The sequence below is a fragment of the Gossypium arboreum genome, chromosome 11, assembly GCF_025698485.1.
Source record: "Gossypium arboreum isolate Shixiya-1 chromosome 11, ASM2569848v2, whole genome shotgun sequence".
Classification (NCBI taxonomy): domain Eukaryota; kingdom Viridiplantae; phylum Streptophyta; class Magnoliopsida; order Malvales; family Malvaceae; genus Gossypium; species Gossypium arboreum.
Genome location: NC_069080.1, coordinates 34,224,154 through 34,240,904, shown reverse-complemented (window position 1 = coordinate 34,240,904; position 16,751 = coordinate 34,224,154). Strand labels below are relative to the sequence as shown.

Sequence of the window (16,751 nt, the reverse complement as noted above, 5' to 3'; positions counted from 1 at the left end):
CACTGCCCCATTCATCTTTAGGCGATATGGTGATGAGTTATGATGTCTGATCTTAAACTGAGTGCAAACCTCTGCTATCGTGCTATTGTTCAAATTTAACACATTATCAGATATGATCCTCTCAGGCATTCCATATCGACATATAATTTCCTTCTTTAAGAATCTACTGACTGCCGATTTAGTTACATTGGTATACGAAGCAGCTTCCACCCACTTGGTAAAATAATCAATGACCACAAAAATGAAACGATGCCCATTTCAAGCCTTCGGTGAAATTGGCCCTATGACATCCATGCCCCACATGGAAAATGATCATGGGGAAGTCATAACATGCAAAGGCGAGGGAGGTACGTGAATCTTATCACCATAAATTTGACATTTGTGACACTTCTTGGCATAATTGATGCAGTCTCCTTCCATGGTTGACCAATAATATCCAAACCTCATAATTTTTCTGGCCATTGTAAACCCATTAGCGTGTGTTCCACAAACCCCTTTGTGCACCTCTTCCAAGATTTTCTTAGACTCCATGGCATCCACACATCACAAAAGTACCTGATCCTTCCTTCTTTTATACAGGATCTCCCCATCTAAAATATAATCACAGGCGAGCCTTCTCAACATTCTTTTGTCATTCTCTGTGGCTTGATTTGGATATTCACGATTTCTCACATATCGCAATATATCCTTATACCAAGGATGATCATCTCTTTCTTCTTCCTCTATATTATAACAATAAGACGGGGCCTCACAAATACTCATCTGAATAGGTTTCATATCTTCTTGTCTGCTTACTTTGATTAGGAAAGACAAAGTAGCCAAAGCATCTGCCATCTAATTTTCATCACACGGGAGATAACTGAAAGTAATGTCATCAAACTCTTCAATTAACCCCAACAGTAGCCTTCTGTAATTGATTAGTTTGGAATCTCTTGTCTCCCATTCACCTCGAAGTTGGTAAATTACCAACGCAAAATCTCTATATACTTCCAATGATTTGATTTTGCGCTCTATAGCTGCTCTAAACCCCTTGATACATGTTTCATATTCTGTCATATTATTCATACAATCAAAATTCAATTTACATGTGAATGGATAATGATCTCCACCTGGGGATACCAGAACTGCCCCAACTCTATTGCCCACAGCGTTTGAGGCTTCATCAAAATTCAATTTCCAAGAGTGACCTTTTATAGTGTCTTTTTCAGCAACTGCCACATACACTATCTCCTCATTGGGGAAGTCAAAATTCAAGGGTTCATAATCTTCTAAAGCTCGACTGGCTAGAAAATCTGCTATTGCTCTCTTCTTCACAGCCTTTTGACTCACGTAGATTATGTCAAATTCAGAAAGCAAAATTTGCCACCTAGCCATCCTACCATTCAAGGAATTTGACTCCATCATATACTTTAGAGGATCCAACTTTGAGATTAGCTAGGTTGTATGGTACAACATATACTGCCTCAATCTTCGTGCTGTCCAAACCAAAGTGTAACACAATTTTTCAGTTGGCGAATATCTCAACTCACACTCGGTGAATTTCTTACTAAGGTAATATATCGCCCTTTCCTTTCTTCATGATTCGTCATGTTGACCAATCACACATCCCATTGAATTACCAAACACGGTCAAATACAATATCAATAGCCTGTCTGAACTTGGGGGTGATAGCACTAGAGGACTTGACAAATATTCTTTAACTTTATCAAAAGCCTTTTGACATTCCTCATCCCACTTTCCTGGGTTATGCTTTTTAAGAAGAAGGAATATAGGGTCACATTTCTCTGTTAATTGAGAAATAAACCGCGCAATGTAATTTAGTCTTTCGAGGAAACCTCGAACTTCTTTTTGGGTGCGCGGTGGAGACAACTCCTGTATAGCCCGAACTTTGTCTGAATCAATCTCAATTCCCCTTTCATTGACCACAAAGCCCAATAGCTTTTCGGATCTAGCCCCAAAAGTACACTTTGTTGGATTAAGCTTTAACTGAAACTTTTTCAATCTCATGAACAGCTTTCTCAATACTTCGATGTGCTCCTTTTCAGTTCGAGATTTGGCTATCATATCGTCAACATACACTTCAATCTCCTTGTGCATCATATCATGGAATAAAGTCACCATAGCTCTCTGATACGTCGCTCCAGCATTCTTCAATCCAAATGGCATCACCTTGTAATAGAAGTGCCCCACAAGGTTATAAAAATAGTCTTTCCCATGTCCTCAAGATGCATCTTGATCTGATTATACCCCGAGAAGCCATTCATGAAGGAAAACAACGAGTATCTAGCTATATTGTCCACTAGCATATCAATATGAGGCAAGGGGAAATTGTCTTTTGGGCTAGCCTTATTTAAATCTATGTAATCCATACACATTCGCACCTTGCCATCTTTCTTGGGAACAGGCACAACACTGGCTACCCATTCTGAGTACTTGATCACCTAAAGGAATCCCGTATCAAATTGCTTTTTGACTTCCTCTTTTATCTTTAGGACAATATCTGGCCTCATTCACCGAAGTTTCTGCTGTATTGGCTTGCAATCTGTTCTTATGGAAAGGTAATGTACCGCAATATCAGGGCTTAAACCGGGCATATCCTGGTATGACCATGCAAAAACATCTTTGAATTTCTGAAGCAACCCAACAAGGCCTCGCTTTGTTTCTTCAGCTATGCATGTTCCAATTTTTACAACTTTCCCCTCTTCCAAAGTCACCATGTCTACGGTTTCTTTATGAGGCAAAATTTGCTTTTCCTCTTATTCTACCATCTTTAACAAGTCCGGAGATAAATCATAGTCTCCGTCATCTTCAAAGTCCTGAGATCCCTCTAAACACATGTCTTGCTCAAATAGTAATTCTGAGTCAGTAACAGTGTCACTCATGATATTGATATCCCGAGACCTATTATAGGTACAAAAATATACAAAGAATGAATGAATTTGATAATTATTGGTTTGTATGGTATGTTTATGAATGAAATAAAAGAATGATTGAAGAAATAATCAAGATAATTATGTAGATAGAAAGAATAACACAATTGCTTGTGAAAAGAATGATATTTACTCAAAATGAAAGCAAAAATGTACTTCATTGAAATAATGATGTTTGAACATGAGCCTATTTCATAAAGAAATTTTATTGTCTCTAGGCTTAAAACAACAAGTTTGTTTCGAACATTACTCTGAGTAAGCTCTAAAAACTACAGGAAGATCCTCTGCAGTCCAATTGTCTAGAATACTCCCAGGCTCATATGGACGAATATTTGACGAAATCCTCTCTTCAATTGTCTTTTCAAATATGGCATTGATGTACATATTTCCCAATGCTTCTTCTATGCTTTCTTTCTCCGGTATCCTTCGTTTAGGATAAATAATACCCCCTGATACAAAAGACTTAGAGATATAAGGAATTATCATGGGCTCCCACTTGATTTCTCCACCACTCACTCATGCTCTTCTTCTTTCTTGCCTCATTTCTAGCTCCTTTTTCCTTTGTCTTGCATCTGACTTGAACCCCAAACCAAAGCAATCATGCTTGTCTTTCAACATCGGAACTGCAATTCTTCCTTGGAGACATCTTCCAAGTCCTTTTCCTGGTACTCCATGTCCTACCATCAACTGTAAAACCATCATCGTAGTTTTGGACATTTTCGGCTCTAGAATTCTACTTCCCTCAGTGATGAATGTTGCATTTACAAACTCCAAAGACCGAAAAGAAAACTTAATAGCTTCTTTATCTGTCTCTAAATACGGTGCATCACTGCTTACAGCTGCAATTATATCTTCTTCAGCATTTATCGTTACCAACTGTCCTTCAGATACCAGCTTCAGCTTTTGATGTAATGATGAAGGCACTGCCCCTGCCAAATGTATCCAAGGTCTTCCCAACAAGCAGTTGTAAGAGGGCTTAATATCCATTACTAAAAAATCTACCTCATATGTGGTTGGGCCAATTAACAAGGGTACTTCTATTCTCCCCATGACTCTCCTCTCTGTGCCATCAAATGCTCATACTATGTTCTGACATCCTTTCATGTAAGAGCTATTCATAGGTAACTTGTTCAGTGTAGACAAAGGTAACATATTCAGCGCCGAACCATTATCTACTAAGTCCCCTGGCAACGTGTATCCCTTACATCTGGTATTTATATGCAAACCTTTGGTAGATCCCATTCTTTCTGGTGGTATCTCATCATCATTGAAAAAGATGTAGTTGTCTGCACTTATGTTGTTAACCAACTGATCCAACTTGTTAACGGAAATATCATTGGTCACATATGTCTCGTTTAACACCTTCATCAATGCACTCTGATGCACCTCCGAACTTAGGAGTAAGGTCAGTATGGATATGTGGGCTGGTTGTTTATGCAACTGTTCTACCAAACTGTACTCACTATGCTTCAAAAATTTCAGGAACTCCTTAGCTCCTTCTTCTTTCACTGGTTCATTAACAGGCATCCCAGGTTTGACTGCTTTTCCCTTCTTTTGCTTGACCAGCACATCTCTTCCTTTCACAAGTTCTATTCGGGTATCATATCCTCTTCTACTGCGTGTGTGAGACCCTGTGTCTTGGCTCTCCTTTAACGGGTTGACTGTACTCTCCTTTACCGGGATCGTCACATTACAATCATAGTTCTAGGGAACCCTTTTACTATCCTTGTAAGAAAAAACTGTTGGCTTCTGAATTATGATCTTTGGCGCCATCTGAACTCCTGCTTCATTCTTAGGACGCAAAATAATAACCACAGGATAATTGACTTTTGGACTTGGTGTAGATTCTGACGCACATATATACTCCTCCTCATTGACCTCTTCATAAAACTCCATTTCTTTGTTGTCCATCAGACCTTGGATAACAACTCTGAACCCTTCACATTCCTAAATTCTGTGTCCCTTGTTATGACGGAACTCACAATAATTCTCCATCCCATCATCATTTCCTTCTGTGTTTGAAGTAACTAACCCCCTTCTTGCCATCTCTTTCCAAACTTGTCTAAAAGGAATTTTTACTTCTGAAACATCCATCTTGGTCCTTTTTCCAATACCTCCATCTATTGCATTTGCCCCGTTATCAGTATGATTAGGTAGTGGATTTTTAGTACTGGGCGCATTATCAAATTTTATAATGCCCATCTGGATAAATCTCTCAACCAGCTTCCTAAAAGTGGTGCAATTTTCTATCAAATGACCCACAATTCCTGCGTGATACTCACATTGAGCATTAGCATCGTACCATTTAGGGAACGGAGGCTGTAATGGCTTTAAGTAAAAAGATGCCACCACATGTGCATCGAACAAACTCTGATATAACTCTTTATATGTCATGGGGATTAGAGTAAATTGGATCTTCTCATTATTATGTCTGGTTCCTGACTCTTTCCTTGATGAACCCTGACCGGCAGTTACCACTTTTGGTTGACTTACAGTAACAGACTTTGAATATCCCACGTTCGCATTGTTCACCTCATTCTCTTTTTTCTGTGGCACAGACCTTTTAGCACTTTCTCCTGCATCTATCCTTCCACTTCTTATGGCATTCTCAATCATTTCTCCTGTCATGTCCACACCCGAAAAACTCCTCGTGGCACTCCCTAACATATGAGTTATGAATGGAGCTTTTTAAGGTGTTAATAAAGAGCATTGTAGTTTCCTTCTCCAAGAGCGGCGGCTGAACTTGAATGGCCATTTCCCTCCACTTTTGCTCATACTGCTTAAAACTTTTGTTTGGTTTCTTCTCCATATTCTGCAGAGTAATCCTATCAAGAGTTATACCTGTCACATAACTGTATTACTTCATGAACTCCTATGCTAAATCTCTCCATGAACTAATTCTGTTTTGACTCAACTGATTGTACCATTTAGCAGCTACTCCTACGAAACTGTCTTGGAAGCAATGAATCAACAATTGATCATTATGAACATTCCCCGTCATTCTTCTGCAAAACATAGTGATGTGAGCTTCAGGATAGCTCGTTCAATTATATTTCTCGAATTCTAACATCCTGAACTTGTATGGAAGCACTAAGTTTGGGACCAAACTTAGATCTTTTGTATCAATCCTCGGATGTCTATCAACATCTTCCATTACTCTGACTTTTTCCTTCAGCCATTTACAATGTTCTTCTAGCTGCTTTTGTGACTCTGCCTTTGCTCTTTCCTCCTTCACAACTTCATCCAAATCAGGGACTATTGGATTATTCGAGTTGTTACTAGGGTTATAACCTGAACCAGCTTGAAAATTCATTGGCATTGAAACCCCGACCTGAAACTGCTGAGGCCTGATCGTAACAAATGGTTTCTGCAAATTAATCTCAGGTTGTGTCTGTACATGTATAGGAGTGAAGCCAGAAGGATATTGAGGGTCTTCATTATTTTATCCAACATTATCCATAGGACCTTTTCCCTTATCCACTCTTCCCATCAGCAATTGGAACAACTGACTCATCATCTCTCTTTGGGATTCCATCATCTGTTCTTTCATCTCTTGTTGAATCTTAGCCAGCTGCTCTTGCATCTGTGACTGCATTTGCTCTTGCATATCTTTTTGCATTTGTTCTAACTTTTCCAGTCTTTTGTCCATTAACTTAGTCTTTTTCCTCGTACCGTAGGATGCGTATTTGGTATGTTTTTGTTGGTTTCTAGATTACTGAAATAATTTTTAATTAATTAGAATCTTATGATCTTTAATGCTTATGATGCAATGTAATGCAAATGCATGAATGCAAAGGAGGCATCAATTCTGATTCAATTCCCTTTAGAAAACTTTACTAGAACATAAAATTCTTTACATAAAACTGAGTTACAAATACGACTTCGCCCTAACACTCAAAGCCTTAATTTTCCTAAGCAATGGAGCTAGTTCTTGTCCCTTATCTGACTCCAACTCGTACTTCACACTTAATACGTCTGCTTGTACCGCCAAAGACTACAAATAATCAGTTACTTCTCGAATTTGTGTTATAGCTTCTCCCATGATGTAATCCCTGCTTTTAACTTGGTCTTGAGAGTGATGAAGTTGATCCTTCCATTATTCTTCATTTTCCCCCAAGAACCCAATCCTCATTTCACAACTTTGTAATGCCGTCTCTAACTCCTCTATTTTCCTTTTCATCTCCTCGATCTTACTTAAGCTTGCTTTCAACTCTGTCATAGAATTGCGATTCCGGTATAAACATAGAGATCTTTCAAGTTCCGCTACTCTGGCTTTTAATTCATCTTTTTTATTCTTACTCTCTGACAAATTTTTCTCCAAGGCCTCATTCCGAGCTTGAGCCTCCTGAAACCTCTTTTCCCATTGATCTGCCTTAGCCCTTTCTTCTCGAACCTCTTGGTGCCATTGTTCTGAAGTCTTTCCTAATCTAGCAGTCCTCATCAACAAGCGTAGTTTCTTATAATCTGTCTTCAAGCTTTCCAAATCTTTCTCAACTTCATTCTTCCTTTTCCGTAACTTTTCTGCCTTTGACTTCTGAATCTCCACATCTAGTTTCAGGTGCATCTTTTCTTCCTAGCTGCTCGATCTTTTTCCCAAGCTCGGAGCTGTTCTTCTCAAAGTCTTGTTTTATAATTTTCAACTCTGACGGGGCAATTTGTAACTGTTCATCCATTGGTCGAGTGCTTTCTAAACTTGGTCTAGGAACATTATCATTGAACCTTTTCCTAAACCATCCATTATATTCAGGTGTCACCATGGAACCAACAGCCAACCTCTTCATCCAGCGCGTTTGCCTCTAAGCATCAGATAATTCCCGAACCTTCTTCTTATAGTGATCTCCTTTATATGAGAATTCACACTGAGCCAGCTCGTACGTCGTAGGTATGAACTGCCTCAATTTATATTGCCTTAATGCAAGTAAAGAAGTATATCCAGTAGCTCCCCAAATTCCTAACAATGGCACCTAATTATAGTTCCCACATCGATACAAGATTTCATCAGGAACCATCCAGAAAGCTCTCCACTATATATCATCCTCCTTGAGATTTTGGAGAATTTCCATCCATTTCTCTTCTGAAATATCATCTCTCTTTTGCATAGCCATCTCTTCTTTTAACAGGGAGTAACCTTCGGAGAAGACCCGGTAAGAAACCTTGTTCACTTTCCAAAACAGGCCGTGAAACCATACCATCAACAAATGTGCACATCCAATAAATCGACCTTTACCTGTCCTTCGACACATGCTCAAAGATCTAAACGTCTCTGCTGGTATTGTAGGTACAGGTGTGATACCCTTCTCAAGATGATCAAACAAATCAGTGACCGCCTCATCAACATGCCTTAAAGCCTTAGGAAAAATCACCAGTCTATAGATGCTTAAGGTAAAGATATCAACCCTTTTCTTTTCATCCGGATGCATCAAAACCAAATCTCTCAAATTCTCCCAGGGAATACATTTACTATCCCCCTTTTGTTGAATTCGAGTAGTGACCCAAGGCTCGCTCATCCCCGAAATATTTACCAACTTTTTCACAAAAGTTTGACCATTAAAGACCTTAGCATAAGCTTTTCTGACTTGAGCTTTTGGACTCCTCAACAGGGTAGTGTATTCTTCCAAGGTAGGCACCAAATCCAATTCCCCAAAAGTGAAACAATTATAAGCAAAATTCCAAAATTGAGCCATACCTCGGAATAAATGCTTGTCCACCTTAACATCGAGCAAGTACGGTATATCACCATAACTCTGGTAGAACAACTGTTTGGTTCCCTCATCCTAACGAGCCTATATATCTTTCAACTCTTGCAACTCATTCTGTGTTACATTGATGCGAGTGAAATTCTGCAACTCTAATGTATATCCTTCTGCCAAGATATCCCCTTTCTCTGATTGTAACTTTTCTGAACATGCACGGATGACCGCATTATCCTCAACTTCATTAAGAAATTCATTATCCATGTTAAACTTTCTAACTTAGTAATCGAATATGAACCAACACCTCCTTTAGTATGCAATGTCATGCAAAACACAAGTTAGCATCAAATATAGGTGATAAAATATAAGCACAACAAAGATAATCATAACACACATATGGGCAATTACTAAAGCTTGACGTAGCTCTACCTAAGGATGGCTCTTAAGGTTCACTATATGTAGCTCGGTTCTAGAGTAAAGGTACCTGAACTAGCAGATTCCTCAATCCTCACCCATTATAGGCTCATACAGATGGAGTTCGGCTCAGGGGAATACATTTCCTTATGACCATGTGGAGATGAAAATCTCACGAAATCATAGGTACGGATGTATCCCGGAAGCAATCCACTAGCCCATAAGGAGGTGAAAACCTCATGAAGGCATTGCTTCTCACTCCCACTTAAAGGTATAACCACAGTGGTCATGCAATGCAATGCAATATTATTCTACAAGACCCACAATCATACCAACAAATGCAATAAAAAGAATCATGACTTTTAAAACAAATTTTGAATTCTTTGACAAAAGGACAGCAAATAATCAATTTTATGGCCTGACTCTCTTTGTTCAATCCCCAGTGGAGCCGCCAAGCTGTCGAAACCATTTTTTTATTTTAGGAAAAAATCGGGAATCGACTTCTTAAAATCGAATGTAGAGTCACCACCAATATCTTGGTTTAGGTGTGATTGGGACACCTATTAAAATGTTTTGTTCCATTAAAGATAATTTTGGTTCACATAAAATCAAAAATGGGTTCGGGAGCTGGTTACGCATGAGGAAGGGTGAGCACCCTCATTACGCCCAAAAATTGGTACCAAATTGATTCGATGCTATCCTTATATCAAAGGTTTTAAAAAAAAAAATTCGAAGTGTGATTCCTTTTAAAAATGTTTGAATAGTTCAAATTAGCAGTCAAAATTGTCTCGTTTCAATGATATGCAGCATCATATCCAGCACGATTGGACACAGTCCTTTATACCTTCAAAAATACGATTGATTTTTGACCCTCAAAAACTCGTACGTTAAAATTATAAAAGGATATCTAAATATTTAGTTCACTGAAAAATCATACCTAGCACGGAAGGGCACCACGATTTCCCGAATTCCCAAATATTGAATATTGCCTTATTTCAAAATTTTAGACTAATAAGGAAAATTGGAAATTAGCTCAAAACACGTTTATTTGTTTTAAAATAGATGAAATACTTAATGCATTGTATCAAACATTTGCACGAAAAGGATTAATGAACATGAAATAATATAGTACAATAAATCACAATTAATAAATCCAACAATTATGTAACTATTCTAAGTAAATGTAACCAAATTCTTAATCATGGATGGAGAACAATTGATACAATGGATATGACAATGACTAAGTGATATACATCAACAATAAATATGGCACAATATAAAACGATCCACAAAATACGTACAAAATTAAATGGAAATTAGAAGTCAATATGGTATAAAACATTTTCAAAATAATGATGAATTAATGAACACATGATGCATATAAGTTGACAATTTTGCATAAAAACTAGTGGTATATAATTATTGAAATAGACATTATAGAATAAAAGTTTAAACACAAATTCATTTACAAATTGACAATGTACATGATAACTTAGATAATATATAAAATATGAAAGGATAATAAAAATACATGATAAAATATACCACACATAATAGATTTACAAAACATATATATATATATATATATATATATATATATATAAAAATAGATATAGGAATAGTTATTTATAAAAAAATATTATGAAATTAATAATGCATATAAAATTAAGTTAATCTATAAATCGTATAAAAAATAATTATGTATACAAAAAAAATATATGTACGAAATGCATGAATTTAATGATATTCTTGAATCAAACATATGTTCCAATATATGTATGTATGTGTAAAAGGATTTTAAAATAAGCAATGTATAAAATGATTTTACGTGAAACAAATTAATTTTGATTAATGATACACATTGATGATATATGCACAAAATAATAAGATATGGAAGTGTGTAAAATAAGTAAATTGTATAATTTAAAATATAGTCCTTAAAAGAAATATACTATACACATAAATAATTTTAAAGGAAGATATATACATAGAAAAATACTTACATAGAGTTATATGAAATCAATAATATGTACTATAGTAAAATAATTTAATATGAGTTATACACATGTGAAGACGCTTTAGAAATAATTGTATGTTAAAATAACATGGAATTAAAATATGAATTATAAGATTAACTTAATTTTATCATAAACTATACATGTAATAAATTAAAAAAACAATTAGATACAAATTAAGCTAAAAAACTATATATATAAAAATAACATGGCTTTAATAACGTATGTTGGTTAAATATAAGTACTAAATATATGCTTAATAATAACTTAAATGACACATAAAATAGATGAATTTCTAAAAAGAATATAAACATTAAAATATGTGAATAAATTCAAAAGAAATTATAAAATAACATAAAATTAATAGCATAGATAAACTAAAATGAATTTTATTACAAATAATACACCAATTATTAAAATGATAGAATAAATGAGAAAAGATTATAATAATGTTTTTAAAACAAAATTCAATTATCAAAGCAACGAAATATCACAACCAATAATCAAGCATGTAAAGAAAATGTATGTACAGTAAATAAAAAATGATGATAAAAGACTTAATTTAAACAAAATTGAAACAAGAGGAACAATTTACAAATAAGATAATTGTAAAATAGGATCAATGTGCCATGCACACAAATGTGCGAGGACTGGAATTGGAAATATCCCGAGCCCAAAATGCTGCATTGAACCGCGAACCAAAATAAAAAAACACACAAATTATAGAGCCAAATTTTAAAAAACAAGATAAGCAATTAGGGTGCAATTGAAGGCTCGTGCGAAGGGAAGGATCTAACGCGCAAATTCCCCATTTTGAATGAAATGCGCAGACTTGGCCTGCTAAACGGGTTGATGCGCGGACCTTCCTTATTATAAAATGCACCGTTTTATTAATAGGTTGTTTAAAACCTTTCTTTCCCTATTTCCTCTTCCAAACGCAGCCAACATTTTAACCTGAATTCACAGCCCTGAAATCAAATTGTTAGGGCTCATTACAGAAACCGCCGAACCATTATTTCATTTGGTGGCCGACAATGCACGAGCAGCGACCAGATTCCACCGACGAAGGCACCACTCAAGGAAATCTGGTGAGCTATTTTATTTATTTATTTATTTTTTTAAAAAAACTCTTAGATCTAATATCATTCATTCAAGAAAAATGAAGCCAAAGATGAAAGCACACACATTTAATTCCATTCGACCCTCGCACGTATCTCAGTATTTCAGAGATATTTTAGATTTCATTGGCGTCGTTTCAAGGATTGATGGATGACACCTTTAGATTCCCCTTCCAACTTCGATCTCAACGAAGTGAACCGAGGTCAATGGCCGATTCGCAAGGTAAGACTTGCCTTTCCCTCCTTTTTGTTTTAAAATGCAGAATGATGAAAATAATCGCAGGAAAATAGATAAAAATAATAGAAAAATTAAAACGACTAAAGAAGATCACCTTTCCAGAAATTCTTTTCGAAATTTTCTATATTCAATATGCGTATAGTGTATGTGTATGCGTAAAGTGTGCGTAAGTTTACAGAGATGAAATCAACGGCTTTTTATAGCCAGATTTTTTAGAATAAATAAAAATAAAAATTACATTTATTTGCTGTATTCTGTTGTGGTTCTTCTGGTGTATTCTTGTGCAGATTCGGCCGTACAGAGGAGCAGGGAGATGTGCGAAGGAGGTCGTGCGAGGAGCCGCTCGTGGGAGCCCAACTCTCTAAAAGGACATTGATGATAGACTTTTATTGGTTTTTATCTTAATTTATTTTTGTTTTTGTTTATTTTTATTTTTGGTTTTTCTCTAACGAGCCCGGGTGAAATAGGCCAATTACAATGCTGAATAGCCCTTAGCCTCTTTTCCTCAATCAAATTCAACTGATCATATCGAGACTGTATCCATTCTGCTTCATCTAACTTCGATTCTGACAAAACTCGAAGAGAAGGTAACTCTACCTCAATGGGTAGAACTGCTTCCATTCCATAAACTAATGAAAAAGGCGTTGCCCCAGTAGAAGTTCTCACAGATGTTCGGTAAGCATAAAGAACAAATGGTAACTTCTCATGCCAATCTCTGTAAGTTTCAGTCATTTTTATTGGCTGCCTCCACTGCCCCATTCATTTTTGGGCGATATGGTGATGAATTATGATGTCTGATCTTAAACTGACTGTAGACCTCTGCTATTGTGCTATTGTTCAAATTTAATGCATTTTCAGATATGATCCTCTCAAGCATCCCATATCGACATATAATTTCCTTCTTTAAAAATCTGTTGACTGCCGATTTAGTTACATTGGCATATGAAGCAGCCTCTACCCACTTAGTAAAATAATCAATGACCACAAAGAAGAAACGATGCCCATTTGATGCCTTCGGTGAGATTGGACTTATGACATCCATGCCCCACATGGCGAACGGCCATGGGGAAGTCGTCACATGCAAAGGTGAGGAAGGTACATGAATCTTATCACCATAAATTTGACATTTGTGACATCTCTTGGCATAATTGATGCAGTCTCCTTCCATGGTTGACTAGTAATATCCGAACCTTATTATTTGTCTGGCCATTGTGAACCTATTGGCGTGCGTTCCACAAACCCCTTCGTGAACTTCTTCCAAGATTTTCTTAGACTCCACAGCATCCATACATCTCAAAAGTACCCGATCATTTCTTCTTTTGTACAGGATCTTCCCATCTAAAACATAATCACAAGCGAGGCTTCTTAACGTCCTTTTGTCATTCTCTGTGGCTTGATCTGGAAATTCACAATTTCGAACATATCGCAATATATGCTGATACCAAGGATGATCATCTCTCTCTTCATCCTCTATATTGTAACAATAAGACGGGGCCCGACAAATACTCATCTGAATGGGCTTCACATCTTCTTGTCTGCTTACTTTGATTATGGAAGCCAAAGTAGCCAAAGCATCTGCCATTTGGTTTTCATCATGCGGGAGATAACTGAAGGTAATATTATCAAATTCTTCAACTGACCCCAACACCAACCTTCTATAATTGATTAATTTAGAATCTCTTGTCTCCCATTCACCTCGAAGTTGGTAAATTACCAGAGCAGAATCTACATATACTTCTAGTGACTTGATCTTGCGCTCTATAGTTGCCCGGAGCCCCGTGATACATGCTTCATACTCTGCCATATTATTCGTGCAATCAAAATCCAATTTACATGTGAATGGATAATGATCTCCACCCGAGGACACCAAGACCACTCCAATCCCATTACCCACAGTGTTTAAGGCTCCATCAACATTCAATTTCCAAGAGTAATCTTTTGTAGTGTCCTCTTTAGTAGCTGCCACATACATTATCTCCTCATTAGGAAAATAAAAATTTAAGGGCTCATAATTTTCTCAAGCTCGACTGGCTAGAAAATCTTCTATTGCACTCCCTTTTACGACTTTTTGACTCATGTAGATTATGTCAAATTCAGAAAGCAGAATTTGCCATCTAGCCATTATTCCATTCAAGTCATTTGACTCCATCATATACTTTAGAGGATCCAACTTTGAAATTAACCAAGTTGTATGGTACAACATATATTGCCTCAACCTCCGAGCTATCCAAACAAAAGCACAACCCAACTTTTCAATTGGTGAATATGTAACACCCCTTACCCGTATCCGTCGCCAGAACAGGGTACGAGGTATTAACAAATTATAGTATATACTATTAAATAAAACCCAACAAAAATATGGCGTGCAATTTGATCATGGATCATTATAACATATGCCATTAACAATACAAACCAATTTCAAAGGCTTCGTAAAAAATGATAAGTTTGATACTATAAGTAGTAATTTGAACCTAGACAATTATGACACGTAACAAAATAACTAAGTCTGCTATACATGCCATATTTCAAAATGTTGAGTTCAGATACCAAGAGTATTGATAGTGCGGCGGATCTTCTACGATCTCTAACTCCCGTGCTAGCTTGGATGACACTATAAGACAAAGGAGAGAAAAGAAAGTAAGCTTATAGCTTAGTAAGTAAGTATATAAATAACAAATAAGGAATCTAATATGTTTACAACATAACTCAATTATATCATATTTTTAATTTTACTGTTTACTCCAATTTGATCAAGTTGTCCCTCCTGCGTCATGATCACTAAATAAATCATAACTCGAGTTACAAAACTCGAAATTCAAATCTGTAAAATTTTCCTGAATCTAGACTCATAAAAATTCTTACTAATTTTTTCTAGAATTTTTGGTTTAGCCAATTAGTGCAGTTTATTAGTTAAAGTTTCCCCTGTTACACAGCTCAATTGATCTGACCTCTGTTCACTACAAATTGAATTTCTCTCAGTACACAATTCAAATAACCATGAAACCTATTTCATTTAAAACTAGAATCAATAAGGAATTTAGGAATATAAACAATATTTCTTAATTTGTTTTGTACAATTTTTAATGATTTTTAAAAGTTGGAACAGGGGATCACATAGTCATTCTGATCAAGTCACACACAATTGTAAATATCTCAAAATATAGAATTCCTTTCATTTCTATGTTTCTTTTATATGAAAATAGGCTCATTAAGCTTTAATTTCACATCCCATTCAACCTCTAATTAAATTCCCTATATTTTTGGTGAATTTTCAAAATCACGTCACTGCTACTATCCAAAATAGTTTTAATGCTAATTTCACTCTTTCACACATTCTTTATACTAACCTCATTTTAATTTACATATATATAAACCACAAATCATTTTCACCACATTTCATACATCACAAGTGTAGGTCCATGACTACAATGTCACCACAAAACCATCCCGTTGAACAATTCGGATTAATCCTCGATACTTGATGGTTTCAGCACACAACCCCACCATCATATTTCATTTAGTTCGGCTCTCTTGTACACATGGTGAACACTTAGTACCACTCATGCGACCTAGCCGATTTGTCTCGTAGCTCTCTTGTCTACATGGTGTCTTTCACTTGGAATCACGCATGCGACCTAGCTACAGTTATCTCTCACGTAGCTCTCTTGTCTACATGGGATACATCCCGTATCACACATGTGACCTAGCTACTACATAGTATCTCGTAGCTTTCTTGTACACATGATGTGCACTCGGCACCATACATGTGACCTAGCTACGCCCCCTCTATTTTATTCGATCTTTCCGAATGTTCAACCGGGATCTCTCTCTATTACTTATTTCCATTCTTCCAATAGTCGATTTATACTTCAACATCAGCTAGTATATATATATAATAGGTGAAATATAAGAATGTAAATGAAATTAATGTATTATTTACATACAAACTTACCTCAAAGGCAAAATATGAGAATTTTGCAATTTAGTCCAAAACTTTCTCCTTCCCCAGTTCGAGGTCGATTCCATGCCTTTCTTGATCTATAACAACATATTTAGCTCATTTAACACTCGAACTATTTATTTTAATCCAAAAATCACATTATACAAAAATTACGATTTTGCCCCAAGGCCCGGAAATTTAATTTCAGCCCTTATTCGTATGTTTAATGACCTACTGATCATTTTTCTCTTCTATGGAAACATCAAATTCTCACTCTAACACATAGTTATGAACAATAGGTATTTTTATTGATTATGCCGTTTTGCTCGTTTTCGTTAAAAATCGCTTAGAAAAGATCGTTCTCCTAACTTCAAACATTCATATTCTACCATCAAACAACAAA

The 16,751-nt window shown here is 36.1% G+C and overlaps 1 protein-coding gene across 1 annotated transcript; it reads right to left on the bottom strand.

The window, feature by feature from the left end:
* Positions 1-13,582: 13,582 nt before the first annotated feature.
* LOC108450858 (uncharacterized) lies at positions 13,583-14,212 on the bottom strand. The gene has a single exon (XM_017748627.1). It carries the CDS (start codon positions 14,210-14,212, stop codon positions 13,583-13,585), a length of 630 nt encoding a protein of 209 aa, XP_017604116.1.
* Between the last annotated feature and the right edge of the window lie 2,539 nt (positions 14,213-16,751).